General features: G+C 36.9%; 1 protein-coding gene across 1 annotated transcript; it reads left to right on the top strand.

Annotated features, from left to right (window-relative positions):
* LOC109950779 lies at positions 4,152 to 4,679 on the top strand. Its single transcript, XM_020570896.1, has 2 exons — positions 4,152 to 4,352; positions 4,443 to 4,679. Exons 1-2 carry the CDS (start codon positions 4,152 to 4,154, stop codon positions 4,677 to 4,679), a joined length of 438 nt encoding a protein of 145 aa, XP_020426485.1.

Genomic DNA, 15,990 nt, shown 5'->3' with positions numbered 1-15,990 from the left:
CCCCGGTTTAGATAATATACGCTTAATTATACAGCTAGGAAAAAAGTACACACACTTTCATGTGAAAAATCCGACGACGTTATTTTCATCTTCTTCTCCCTAGGGTTCTTCTCTGCTATCTTCTCCAAGGTTTCTCTCTCCCCCCACCCCCAAATATGCTTATTCTCTCTTCTTTCTCTATATATTTCCTCTTTTATTAATTTTTTTGTGAAAATTAGGTTATGAGTTTTTCCCTTTTGACCTTTTTTTTTTATTGCTGTATTGGAACAATACATGCGGCTGTGTATCCAACTCAATACATGCTACTATTTTTTCTTGCGTTTTTTTCTTTATGTATTTCATCTTCTTCAAGTATCCAACTCAATAGTCAAATTATCATTCCAAGTCAGCGATTAGAACAATACATGCGGCTATGTTTTTCTTGCTATATGTATTTTTTTTTCTACTTTTGGTACTTTGTTGGTTTGCTTTCTGGTTATTTCCGTGTTGCTATTGCTGGCTATTGATTCTCTTCTTGCCTGTTTTTATTGGGCTTCAATAAATTCTCTATTTTTCGTAATTATATACATGCAAATTATATTGTCTATATTTTCACTTAAATTATCAAAGAATTTTTTGTAAAAAAATAGTCTGATCCAATGTTATCCGGAACATCACCGAACACAATATAACTTAGTCAGACTATTTATCCGAAACAGCACCAAACGCCTTATAATATTAAGGATTAATAGTCAGTGCTCTCCAGAATAAATTAATACTATCCGACAAAAATTAATCAGTATAGTCCGACGTACCAAACGAATCATCAGTGAATGACCTAACCAATGGTTCTTTTGTTAAGTAAAATATTCACTAGTAGGTGTTTGTAATTTCGTAACCCCACCCAGATTGTGGTTTTGCATTTTCTTGGTGATCAATAACAACATGCACATTGACATTCTTCCATTTGAAAAAAAAGAGAGAGTAGATGTTAAGAGTTTAATAATCCACTTTGTGGCACGTCATCCAAGCTAGAGTTTTGCTATTTTAGTAAGTCTCCTTAAAGCTACTGCCATAGCATTCACCAGCCACGTGTCCCAACTTACGCCTTCCCAATATTGGGCATTATACTAGCATAAAAAGTTTAACTTTATCTATGTTAGGAAGGTTGAAAACCAGCCTCATAAATACCAACCCAGATTTGACACAGAAGGGAGTGATGGTGTGGTTGTGGTGGTGGTAATGATGGTAGTGGAGGTGGTGCTGGTAAATAGTGGTCGTGGTGGAGGTGGCCCCTTTCTCTCTTTTTACAGTCTCGTGAATAGATAAAAAGGGGAAGTTACGTAACAGGACAATGAGAAAACGGGTAACAACTCATTTGTATAATGGTGTTGCCTAAAGTTTTGCTTGAGTCCCAATGTAAAAGTGCACCTCGCAACTAAGAAAATGGAGAGTACGCCATGTTTGGCTCTATGAAGACAGGTATGGCTCTACGTAGGGGAGTCTGGCCAGGTTGCACCTATTGCCATCCCTTATGAGAACGATTGGAGAAGCTGTCATTGGCAATAAAAATATTATAGATAGGGGTTTAAGCTATGTTGCACCGATACGGATACGGGTACGGCGATACGATACGATACGATACGCCGATACGGCAAATCTCCAAAAAATAGGATATGAATACGGCACCGATACGGCGATTAAAATAATATATATATTTAAAAATAATATAACTAGAAAATTTGATATTTGATATTTCACCAATAATAATTTCAAAACATTAACAAAACACATAACTTCATTCAAATCTTCATAAACAAAGCAAAAATTAACCAAAACACACAAAATACAAGTATCCATAAACAAAGCACAAATTAAAACATTAGAAATGAAACCCCTTCTCCTCCTTCTTCTTCTTCTTCTTCTTCTTCTTCTTTCTTCTCTTTTGTTTGGCCTCTGTTATGTTGAAATGAAACCCCAAAAACCTAGCCTCTCGACAGACAGCAATCTGAAATTATAGTTTGTGTTTTTACATTTTAACCCCAAATGTTTAGAAACTTTCAAAATCACCCCCAAAGTCTGCAAATATTTTCGTTTTTACCCCCAGACGTATCGATGCCGTATCGCAACCGTATCGGGACCGTATCGAGGACGTATCGGATCCGTATCGAGAAGTCAACATGCCATATAAGTCAACGATACGCCACGTGGCGTATCGGATACGTATCGGAGCCGTATCGGTGCCGTATCGTATCGGAGCCGTATCCGATACGAACATACCCCTCCAAACTGACGTATCGGTGCATCTGAGGGTTTAAGTCTCACATAATGTAAGCAAAGTACACCATGTCTGGTTCTGTGAAGACAGGGCCTCAACCATAAAGATGCTACAAAGAAATCAAATAGGACATCAAAGTCAATGTACTCAAAAGAAGATGAAACCACATCATTTGCTAGGCACATTAATGTCAAAAGATTGTGGTACCTCATTAATGGGAGTTAAGGAGATGTTTGGCATATTAAGGCTGCTAATGTTTTTGCAAGCTTTAAAAGAGATTATGCTTGTGAGATAGAAACATATTGCCAAGAAGTAATAATATCAGAAGAGAACTTGAGCATATATGCAGTTCTAGTTTAAAGTGCAGTTTCAGTAAAAAGCTAGAGCTTTGAGGATTCCTAGTAGTATTTGGATTAAAACATTCTATCCTAGTGCAATCAGAATTTGTTTAAGTGTTCTTCGATGGGCAAAATACTTAAGCAATGCATATACATTGAGATCCCTTCCCTAGCAGTTAATACACTCAAATTGATATCTCACCCCATCTAGAGAGAGAGAGAGAGAGAGAGAGAGAGTTAAAGAACTGCATAGGAGAAGAAGATTTCTAGACCTTCACCACAACCATGTTTGACCAAGGTTAGTATTTAAGATCAAAGACAAGAAAGAACTTACATGTGGTATCAGAGCACTAGGTCTTGTTCTTTAAATCTGACCTTTATTGATTTTCAAACTCTGCATAACAGTTTATCATTCTCATGTAATCTTGATCACTAATCATATTAGCATGTAGATTAAAATAGTTGCATATCTTATATTGTAAGGTATGATCTAGAGTATTAGGAATCCATACTTGATCATGCTTGAAAGGCTATTGATCAAAGAATGAAAATTGCAGTTGCATAAGTTAAGCGAGCCATAGTAGCTTAACTGTTGTAGATACAGTTTTCAATCGACAGATTGATCAAAAGATTGCACCACAATTAACAGCCTTCTACACACTTCTCGATCCAAAGATGGGAAAGGAATAGATTGATGATGACTGTTGTGGAACAACATGAAGAAAAGTTTACATAAACTAACGAGAAAGCTTCTTAATCCAAAGATAAGAGCTTTCTTGTGCAGGAAGTTTTGTTAAACCATTTAATTCATAAAACAATAATGTTTAAATACTACATAAAAATTTAGTGTTCTAGAACATGTTTAATTCATGATCCAAAGACATGAGTTAATAATGTTTAAATACAGTTTTTCTTGGGGATAGTTTATTTATGTGATTATTGTTTATAGTGAATACCTCAAACTATCATTTCATCGAAGCATTAACTGTAACAAATTATTCAAAGTGGAAACAAGATTTGGCATTTTCTCTAGGACTATTGGATTATGTCCATGTCCTCAAAGAAAATCCTCTCCAAGTACCTGCTGCAGATGCTTCTGCAGAATCTAAGGCTCGATATGTCAAATGGGAAAAGGCAATAGAATGACTATGTTGATCATGCAAAGGTCTATGGCATCTTCTGTCAAGGGTAGCATTCCAAAGAATGAGAATGCAAAGAGTACTATGAGAACATTGCTCAAAGATTCGAAGTTTCTAAGAAATCTGCCAAGAGCTCACTGCTGAACAAGCTAACTGATATGAAATATGATGGACAAGGGTGTGTGAGAGCTCACATCATGAACATGATTGACATTGGCCAAAATTGCAGGAACTGAATATGACTGTGAATGAAGACATGATGGTTCATTCTGCCTTGAATTCACAGCCTAAGGAATTCAAATATCTTCGAAATACCTATATAGCACAAAAAAAAAGTTGGACACTCAATGATCTCATCATTATAAGTGTTGAGATAGAAGACAATCTGATAAGGGAAAGAGGCATAAAGGTGTAAATATGATTCAAACAAAGCAATACAAGGGGAACAAGAACATTGAAACTGGAAAGCAGAAAGAAAAAGACAGTTCAAATGCTCTAAAACCAGTTGGAATGAAATGTTTCTTCTGCAAGAAACATGGACACATGAAGAAGGAATGTAAGGGGTACAAGAAATGGTTGGACAAACAAAAGGCTAAAGGTAACACTAATGAGATTTTGGTTTGTTCTGAGTTTAATTTAGTTGATTTCTCAAGTGATTTATGGTGGTTAGGCAATGGAGCATCTATTCATGTGACTAATTCTTTGTAGGGGTTCATAAGGAAAAGGCTGCCAAGCAAGGATGAAGTGCAGGTGTTCTTGGGCAATGGAGACAAAGTTCAAGTAGATTTCATTGGAGTACTTAGGATTGAATTAGAATTTGGTTTTATTTTGGATTTAGAAGATGTGCTTTATGTGCCTTATATAAGGAAGAACCTAATCTCAGTTGCTAGGCTTGTAAAATCAAAGTTCACTTTGAACTTTGATGATTTGGTTGTTCTATTTTAAGAAATAAAGAATTAGTTGGAAAATCAAGTATCATCGATGGCATGTTTCGATTGAATTGCAAAACAACTATGGAAATCAATTCTATTCAATCACAAACAAACAAAGAAGCTTCATACACACTTTGCCATAAAGGACATGACCACATTTCAAAGGAAAGAATTAAAACCTTGTGCAAAGAATTAGTCATACCACCATTGAATCATAACACAGAAGAAGTTTGCACTGAATGTGTAAAAGGAAAACTAACCAACTTGAGAAAGAAATGAGCAATAGGGAGCATGGGTATACTGGAACTAATACACACATACATCTGTGGATCTTTTCCTACTTCGACTTATGAAGGGTTCAACTATTTTAAAACATTTACAGATGACTACTTTCTTATTAAGAAAAATCTAGTGCATTGGACATGTTCAAAATCTATGAACCATAGGTAGAAAATTAGTTGGACTTAAAGATCAAAATGGTTAGATATGACAAAGGAGGGGAGTTCTATGGAAGGTTTGATGAAACTGGGAGAAATCCAGGGTCATTTGCTAAGTTCCTGAAACAAGAAGGGATTGTTGCACAATATACCAATCCAGCCACTCCACAGGAAAATGGAAATGCAGAAAAAAGGAACAGAACCTTAAAAGATATGATAAGGAGTATGATGTGCTACACAAAACTGCCAATCTTTCTCTGGGGAGAAGCATTGAAAATGACAAACTATATATTGAATAGAGTACCTACTAAAAGTGTAAATGCTATCCCTTATGAAGTTTGGTTTGAAAGAAAACAAAGTTTGAATCACCTCAGAGCGTGGGGCTGTAAAGCTGAAGCAAAATTATACAATCCTATGGAAAAGAAGTTGGATTCAAGAATAGTCAGTGGCTATTTTGTTGGCTATCCAGAAAGAACTAAAGGCTACATATTTTACTGCCCTCAAAATACAACCAGATTTGTAGAAACTCAAAGAGCAGTGTTTATAGAATCTGAAAATAAGGCAACAGAAGAAGAAAATTTCGATTTTGATGAAGTTATAATAGAAAATGGAGACACAATGAATTCTAATGCATATAATAGAATTCTGGTGTTACCTAGCTTTGACTTGAGAAGCACGAAATCTGTACAGAAAGATGAAATAGTTGGAGATCTAATGATACTTGAACAAGAAACTCAAGAACAGCAAGTTCTGCCACTAGAAAACATAAATCAAAATCAACTAGCAGAATAGAACCATGAACAAATGGACATTGAGTTGAGAAGATCACAAAGAACAAGGAAAAGAGCATTACCTGATGACTACTATGTCTATTTACAAGAATTTGAGCATGATGTGAATGCAATTGAAGATCCTATGAACTATAAGCAAGCAATGTCCAGTGAAAAAAGTGAAAATTGGTGGGGAGCTATGAAATCAGAATTAAGCTCTATGGAGAAAAATGGTGTGTGGGAACTAGTGAACCTACCACAAAATTGAAAACCTATAGGCTGTAAATGGGTTTTCAGAACCAAGAGAATCTCTAAGGGACAAATTGATAGATATAAGACAAGTAGTTGCCAAAGGATACACACAGAAAGAAAGGATAGATTACAATGAAACCTATTCACCAGTTTCAACCAAAGACTCATTTAGAGTAATCATGGCATTGGTAGGACATTTCGATTTACACTTACATCAAATGGATGTAAAGACTGCATTCTTGAATGGAAATCTAGAAGAGGAAATATATATGAAACAACCAGAAGGTTTCATTCAAGAGAAAGGAGAAAATTTAGTATGTAAATTGTGTAAATTGATTTATGGTCTTAAGCAAGCTTCTAGACAGTGGTATATCAAATTTGATGAAGTTTTTAAGCAATATGGTTTTACAGAAAATGCATTGGATGAATGCATTTACATGAAGAAGAGCGGGAGGAATTTCATCATATTGGTGTTATATGTGGATGACATCTTATTGGCATGCACATATTTATCAATGTTACATAGTTGTAAAGAATTCCTATCTAAACATTTTGAAATGACAGATCTTGGCGAAGCATCCTATGTTTTGGGAATTAGAATTAGCAGGAATCGAGAGAAAAGGGTTCTTGGATTATCATAGAAGAATTATATAGAAAAGGTACTGCAAAGATTCAATATGCAAGGATGTGGAACTGATATTCCTATTTCAAAAGCAGACAAGTTGAGCAAGGAACAGGTACCAAGGACTGAACAAGAGAAAATAGAGATGAGTGACAAACCTTATGCCTCCTTAGTAGGCAATCTTATATATGCACAAGTCTGCATTACACCTGACATAGCCTTTTCTATTAGTGTGCTAAGTAGATTTCAATCTAATCCTGGACAAGCTCATTGGATTGCAGGCAAGAGAGTGTTAAGATATTTATAGAGAACCAAAGATTACAAATTGGTTTTCAGAAGAAGCAACAATTTGAAATTAGAAGGTTTTGCAAATGCTAATTTTGCAGGTTATAAAGATGATCTCATATTAACGTTAGGGTATGTGGTCATATTTGCAGGTGCTGCTGTATCATGGACAAGTATCAAGCAACCTCTCACAGTGGCATCTACAATGTTAGCAGAATTCTTGGTATGTTATGAGCCTACTCTCAAGTTATGTGGTTAAAGAATTTTATCACTAGCTTAAGTGTAGTTGAGTCTATACATAGACCTATACGACTATGGAATGACAATAATGCAGTAGTTTTCTTTTTAAAGGGAAACAAAGGGAAAAAGGCTTAGAGAATTCCGGATGTTAAGTTTCTTACAGTTAAAGAAAAGATAAGAGATGGCTACACTGCTTTGGAACACATCAGTACAACAGAGATGATTGTGGATCCTCTTATTAAAGGGTTGCCAAATGCAGCTTTTCACAGGCATGTTCAAAGTATGGGATTGACAGAAAATATGAGTGGCTGAATCAGTGGGAGTTTCAGTGGGAGTGTTTCTGTTTTAGCTAGAGTTTTATCATTTATGTTTTGATTAGCAAGTAAAGGTTTCAATGGATATTCATAAAGTTTGAGGATTCATAAAGTGGAATTTTGATTGAGTTATTTTATTGCTTAGTCTATTTTGTTTATATTTGATACTTGAATATACATATAAGGCAGTAAAGCTAGCAATTGAGGTAGCTGCGATTTTACAGTATATTCATGGAATTTGTTCAATTTTAACTAGACCTTGGCAGTCATTTAGGGAATAATGAATGAGCATGACATATCTATTAAAACAGACAGTTTAGTCATGAACATTCTACAATTTTAATCTTAATCAAAGCCTATGTGGTTTTGAAGAATCTCAAATGAAATTATAGGAACCTTGAAATAACAGATATTCAAGTAGTTTCAATAGTTCATTGTTGTTCTTCATAATTAACAGTGGCTTAGTAGGGATTTTGCTTGGTTATGTTTCACAAGGCCTTAAAGTGAGTAATGCTATTAATTGTTGTGATTATTTGACCAAGTGGGAGACTATAAGACATTACATTGTCTTAACCATATTGGAATGGTCTTCTAATCACATAAGGAGTTGCAGTTTAGTATTAATCAAGAAACTGAACTCAAACATTGTTGTGTTAACTCGCAATTGAACGAGCCAATTAGTAGTATAGTAAGACAAGAATGAGGTTGTACCCACAAGGACTGAGAAGTTCAGACTAATTTTGTGCTTAGATTACCCAATTCTAGAAACAAGAAGTTAAGTCTAAGACAGATTTTAAAGTGAGATTGAGTTTGAAAACAAATGAAGAAAAATGAAATTGGAATTTGAAGTGAGAGTACTTGTGATTGAGAAAACAAATGAACAAAATGAAATTGCTAACGAAAGAAGTAAACAAGTGTAACAAAGAGTGGTCTTAATGGTTGAAAAACAGATTTGGAGACTAGGGCATTTGATGCACCATAACAATCCAATTCTAAGGATTCAAGTGACAAGTCTAATTCAGATTCAAAGATTGATTCTAGCTAAAGTATAATTAAACCATGATGTCTAGTCCTAACCTTGTATTCCTAATTCCCTAGTTAAGTCCTTGTTGTCGAACTTAAATTAAGCATTAGAAATCCATTAAGCATAGAAGACTATTTTAAACAATCAAACATGTATTGAATCCTTGTTGTCGAATGTCCATACATACTCATCTTATTCATAGTTCAATTGAAGCATATGGTGTGTACTTTAGTTTCAACCAAAATACACAAATCTTAATTGTAGCTAGGCATTTAGATTAGCATATAGGTAGGTAGGCATAATGAATAAGATCATGAATCTTGAATCAAACTTGAAACTTGAAATTTATTGACAGGACCTGCCCCGAATTCCTCGAAATCCCTGACAGGTCCTGTGATTTTTCCGACATCCAATCGATGCCGGGCCCACTTACTAATTTCAAGCATCCTCTTCTCCTAAAACAAAGGAAAAGAAGGCCGAGACTTCTACGGACATTTCGGCAGTCTCTCCTGAAAAACGGACTTTACCAAAATTTTCAACCTATCAAAAACACAGTTTAAAATCACCAAACTTCAACATGCACAAAATACGTTACACACAATAAACAAACAGGCCTCTGGCCTCATAACCAAACATTTTCTAAAATGTTCTTACTTTTAAACTCCTTTGTGAATCCATACACCCGTAACAATTATTGTAACAACAATCAGAAAAGACCTTTCTTCTTCCAAAATTCATTTCCACACTTAGAACAATACAAGCACAGCTTAAACAGTTTATTTTGCAGCGGCACCTAGGTTAAACCCGAGGCTACCTACGTACCTCTTTGTGAGGGATCAAGCCACACGTAGTTCTTATGACAAAAAGAATCGCAATTTCAAAACATACATATATTGTCCAATTGAAACCCACAATTAAATTTAGATTCATTCTCAACTTCAATTCCCACAAGGCATATAACTAAATATTTTAACCACTCCTTTCTTTCCATGACTCAACTCAAAACCATTTCCCTGTAAAAACTCAAAAGTACTATGCATAACTCTTTTAAAACTAACCATTTACTCTGAACTCAAATTACTTTTCCAAAATCATTTTTTTCTCGCAACCATACCCTATCCAAGGCGTAGATTGCAAAACAACATTGTACAAACATCATAACAATGATTACACTTGTGTGGAGCACTCACCATGCACATGCTCAAGGAACCCCAACCCGGAAACAAATCCACATATATATATATATATATACACACACCCCACACCATCATCATGTACCAGGGGAAAACAATCCATCATGGAGATTGTTTGACTAAACCACATGGAAGAATCCTCAATTGACCATGTGGCTAGGGAATGAGCCGTCCAACTGGGGTACTAGGCTCACCAGCCCACATAGCAGAATCCCCTATCCTCGTGCGTCTATGAAAAGTCCTACGTGCGCAGACTGCCCAGCCAAGGGCCTATGAAACACCCCGCCAAGGGTCCCGGGTTCCGACATATCCAAGTATCCATATCCAAGTATCTATTTTCATATATCCAAGTATCCATATCCACTGTTTCCAAGTATCATTATCCAAGAGAGGTACATATGATAGTGCACATCATGTACCGGGGGAAAATAATCCAACACTGGGATTGTTTGACTAGACCACATAGAAGAATCCTCAATAACCATGTGGCTAGAGAATGAGCCGTCCAACCAAGGGACTAGGCTCACCAGCCCGCACAACAAAATCCTCAATACTCGTGCGTTTGTAAAAAGTCCTACATGCACAGACTGCCCAACCAAGGGCCTTCGGTAACACCTCATCAAGGGTGCCCGGGACATAACCACGAACCAATTAATTCCATCGTTTCCAATGTGCGTAACCAAGTAACCAAGTGCACGAGGAGGTAGATATGATGGTGCAATTCACAAACCCATATAATATAAAATAATATACCCTCCCTTAATTCAATTTCCCAAATTCTCAATATTCCAATATACCCAAATATTTATTCGTAATATAGATATCAAACTTTCAAAAGCATAAATTCCACAACCCAAAATATTCATAGTCTCAATAATCAAAATAATCCAAATTATATAACTATGCAAGACAATCCATAAAACACTTTCATAATCGAACCCTATATCACCCAATCCATATATTTTTAATAATAATCATAATAACAATAATAATCCCCAGAAAAACCATATCACATTCCGATAAAATCATAGTCAACACATATATCAAATCTCATTTATGCATGAAATTCCAAATTGGAAAAGTAATGCTCATTTAAAACAAAGTCCACTCACTGCCTAAAAATCACAGTCGAGTCCCAAGACTCGCTTTCACAACAAAACAATCAAATATCTCATAATCATATATTCCATAACTTCAATTATTGCATAAACTTCAAATATCAAAATAATTAACTTCAATTATTGCATAAACTTCAAATATCAAAATAATATCCAATAATTCTATAAAATACTATAAAATAATCTCAAATAACAATCAAGACATGTTTATAAAGTCATTCTAGTACTTCTCGAAGGGTAAAACTACCTCAAAAGACTAACAGACAACCGCGGGGTCAAACTTCCCATATTGGTCAACCGGGCAGGCGGGGCCACGACCTCTGATTTTCGATCTAAAAGTTCCTACGGGTTCAACAAAGTCTGCTAAGCATATTCTCCAAATTTGGTCTTCATTGAGCAGTCGAATCGCTCTCGATCGTACGCTCGAACGGTCACTGGTTTACCTAATCCTAGAATCATTGATTCTGAATATTCGAGACTTCGATGTTCGATCCATGAGTTCCTACACGATCCAAGAGGTACAGAGAACAACATACTTGGAATTGGAGCCTATCCAATGGTCCGAACATATCAAACCCGATTATCGCCTAATAGGCGTAAATTCATTCGACTGTCATACAATAACCAAATTTGAACCCAAGGATACAATCGCGCTCCGGACAACATGGGGATCAAATCAGAACACAATGGGCCACCACACCATGGCCCATGCGCTGTCGCACGGGCGGCAGCGCGTGGGTGGCTTGAGAAAATTTCGGGTAAGAAAAATTCTCGAAACACCCTACAATACCTATACCAATACGTTTAGACTAACAAGGGGAACACTTTTTGTTCTTAGACCATGGCAAAGCGTGACTGGAGCTGGATGAAATCAAGGCCAAACCGTCGGCCTAATATGGGTATATTGAACAATCTGTAAAACCTCAAAATCGATCTATAATACCTACATAAACGGATAGATCACGAAGAGTAGATGAAGTTTTATACCTCACCCGACGAAAATAGTGGTCGGAGTCACTGAAAACAACGTCGGAAAGTTCGAAATCACCCGAACTTCCACTCATTCCAGCTTAATTTTCTTGGGTTTCTGAGCTAGGAAAATGGGTGGGTTAGATAGAGGACGTTGATACGAAACTTTTGCAACCAATTTCGCTTGAAATGGAGGCCAGATGGGGACGAAATCGCCACCTGAAGTTGAGTATCGCGCCGAGGAGAGAGAGAGAGAGAGAGAGAGAGAGAGAGAGAGGAGAGCTAACGGGGGGAGAGAGGAGAGAGAGAGTTGATCTGTTTTTAAAATCCAACTTCAAAAATTTACGATTGTGCCATTGCACTTCCGTTAACTACAACTTCTTCGTTAAAACTCCGATTTGGGCATGTCTACGAACTCGGGAGAGCAAGCTCTACGCAATGGTGCCACTCATTTCCCCAAAATGACAGGACCCACCCTAAAATTCCTTGGAACCGTGACGAATCCTGTTTTTTTCCGACATCCACCTGATGACGGGCCTACTTAGTAGCATTATCTTCTTCTCCAAATCAAAGGAAAAGAGGGTCGAGACTTTCTGCCGAAATTTTGGCAGAATCCCCTTTGAAAAACAGACTTTCCCAAATTCTCAACCTGTCAGAAACACAATAAAACAATCCAACCGCAGCATGCACAAAACAAAAGCACACAATTCACAGAATAGGTCTCCAGCCTTACATCCAACCCTAACATGGGCGATAACAAAGCAATTCTAAAGAATTCAGTTTACAAATGCAATAAAGTTCAACGGGAATAAAAACAAGTAAATATATATGCCCTAGAAGCTAATATAAAAATGGATAATTCTAAGAAAATAATATATAATAATCAAAGGGGCAAAAACGTTGCTTTAGATACATAACATACACAAAGTAACAAGTGCATGGATTAAGATATAAATAGAAAATGGTCTAAAGAAGTTAGACGCACGAGACCTTTCCATACATATTTATATCGCATCCTAAAATGTTCCTGGTCATAGGATCACCAATTGGACAATGGTGACCCACAAAGACTGGTACACATTATTTTGGCTCAATTGGGAGGATGACTAGTCTCAAGTCATTCGTGTAGAGACTCTGAGACAGATGTGCAAGTGCTCTGTAGAAGATGGAGTCCACTTAACGCAATCAACTATAGAATTCTTGTATGAAAGTCTTACTCACAAGTGTCAAATAAAGAATTCTAAGTTGTGATCATGCAAATTAATCCTTAGACCTGAGACATCACAGTTGTCTTGTGTATATGTTGTTTCCCTTTGAGAGCACTATTCGGTCGTATCAAAATAATGTGACTTAAAGGTGTTCCTCACGATTCTCAGCATGTACGCAGAAGCAAGTGAATGTACAATAAGGAATCTCTGCTCTTAGTAAGAAGAGAGAATACTCTAAAGATATTATTCGTGAATCTTTGGCCAAAGTATTGGATGGAAATTGAAACAAGAACGTTTGCAATTTCCTCAAATTGAATAATATAATCTAGAGATGTTATATTAGAGATTTTAACATAAGTTTACCATGTCCCGAGAATATGACATAGAGTATTGAATTAGAGAAGGATCGAATTGCATTGTAATCACAAACTGACTAGGTTCTCTAAATGAATTCTTTTTAGCTTGGGTAGCCATGACATACTGCTAGGTGTCACTCATGGCTTGTGGAAGCCCTATAAGGACTAATTATAAAATGAATGATTTTGTGACTTGGTCAAAGTCAATGTGAAAGTCAAAGGTTGAAGTCAAAAGTCAAAGGTCAAATGGTTGACCCAACACTTGACACGGTCAACTAAGGATGACCAAGACCAATACTCATTAGACAAGTGAGTGATTAAATTAGTTAAGTCACTAGAGTAATTAAATTGATTAGATTAATTTAATTATTCAATTAAAGTTATGAAACTTTAATTAAAGGTCCCATATGACTTGGAAATTCAAAAGGGATTTGACCATATGGACTTAGGCACATATATGACACATTATAGGATTAAGGTGATGAACCAAGATAGCTAAAAGATGACACACAAGGTGGGGTGCGGCTACACTAGGGCTTGGGGGGTATTTTTGTCACTCTTGTGACATTTTTGATCCTAAAAGTGTGTAGCTTTGGTATCCTATCATCCTAAGGGTTTTCAAGTTGGAGAAGAGAAAAAACATCAAGCTCTCTCTCCCTAACCTCTTGAATCTATCACATCAAGTGAGGGTGCTAGCACCACTCTTCACTTGTTGTCTACTCATTCTCTCAGTCCATTCAATCCTTGGTGAAGAGCTTTGGGGAGATGCATATCTTTGTACCTATTTGGAGAGCTACAAGGTGGAGAATCAACATCAAAGGGAGAGCCAACAACAAAGGCACCACTCCCTTTACTTGAACACCATTCTTGGTTTCAAGATTCGCTCCAAAGGTAAGAACATCTTATCTTTCTCTCAAATAGGATTTAGAGAGTCTTTGATGCACACTTTCATAGACTTATAAAGATTGGGACTAGATGAGATTTGCATGCATCCCTAGTTTATTTAATGCCTTGCTCTTACTTTGATTTCATATCAGATATGGCAAGCTAGGTGATTTATACTCTCAAAGTTTGATTGTAGAGTTTTTAGAGATCCCTACACAACACCATTTCCACAATATTCCCTTCATTTTTGGCCCGAAAAATTGGGTGGGTTAGGTAGAGGAGGAGGAGGAGAGGAAGATTTTGCAAATCGTTTCATCGGAAACGGTGGGCAGACGAAGCCGGAATCGGCGTCGAAAAATGTGTCTGGCGAGAGAGAGAGAGAGAGAGAGAGAGAGAGAGAGAGAGAAGGGCTGACTGGTTTTTCTAAAAATCCAACTTTGAAATATTTACGGTTGTGCCACTTCACTTTCATTGACCGTAACTTCTTCGTTAAAACTCCGATTTGAGCCCACTACGTGTCTACAAACTCATATCAATGAGCTCTACGCAACAGTGACATTCAATTCCCCAAAATCACACCGGATTAAAAAGTTACCAAAATGACCATACTCCAAGGGCAAAATTGTAATTTCACAATTAAATAAATTAAATGAACCGTTAATATTGGGTCAGGGTGTCACAACCTACCCCTCTTAAAGAAAATTTCATCCCCGAAATTTTGTACCTGTCATTCGAAGAGGTGAGGGTACTTGGCTCACATCTACGCCTCAGATTCCTAAGTGGCCTCCTTAACAGTTTAACTCCTCCACAATACCTTCATTACCGGAATGGTTATAGAGCGCAACACTTGTTCCTTTCTATTCAAAATTTGCACCAGTTGCTCCTCATAAGTCAGTTCTTCTCTTAGCTCCACGGGTTGATGTTCCAGGACATGAGAAGCATTGGGTATGTACTTCCGTAGCATAGATACATGAAATACGTCATGAATCCGAGATAGTTTTGGAGGTAAAGTAAGTTTGTAGGTGACGGGTTCGATGCGTTTTGTGATCTTATAAGGTCCGATATAACAAGGGCTTTACTTCCCACGTTTTCGAAACCGCATTACGCCTTTCCAAGGAGATAGCTACAAGAACACCCAATCCCCAATTGCAACCTCAAGATCTTTGGATCCTTTGTCTGCATAACTCTTCTGTCGGTCCTGCGCAGTTTTAAGTTTTTCTCAGATCACCTTCACCTTCTCTGTTGTTTCTTGGATAATGTCTAACTTCTCCAAATTCCTCTCATCCACCTCATTCCAACATATATGAGTCCTACATTGCCTCCTAAGCTTCATAAGGAGCCATTCCAATTCTTGAATGGTAACTATTGTTGTAGGCAAACTCCATCAAAGCAAGATGAATGTCCCAACTATCTTCAAATTATAATACACACGGTCGCAACATGTCCTCCAATGTCTGAATTGTTCTTTCTGACTGTCCATTGGTTTGTGGGTGGAAAGCAGTACTAAATCGTAACTTAGTACCCAAAGCTTCTTGCAAACACTTCCAAAAATGAAATGTGAATCTAGTATCCCTGTCCGACATAATGGACATGGGTGCTCCGTACAACCTTATTATTTCATCCACAAAGAGTTTGGCAAACTTCACCAAGG

This window comes from Prunus persica, chromosome G8 (assembly GCF_000346465.2).
Source record: "Prunus persica cultivar Lovell chromosome G8, Prunus_persica_NCBIv2, whole genome shotgun sequence".
NCBI lineage: Eukaryota > Viridiplantae > Streptophyta > Magnoliopsida > Rosales > Rosaceae > Prunus > Prunus persica.
This window is presented reverse-complemented; position numbering and strand designations above follow the sequence as displayed.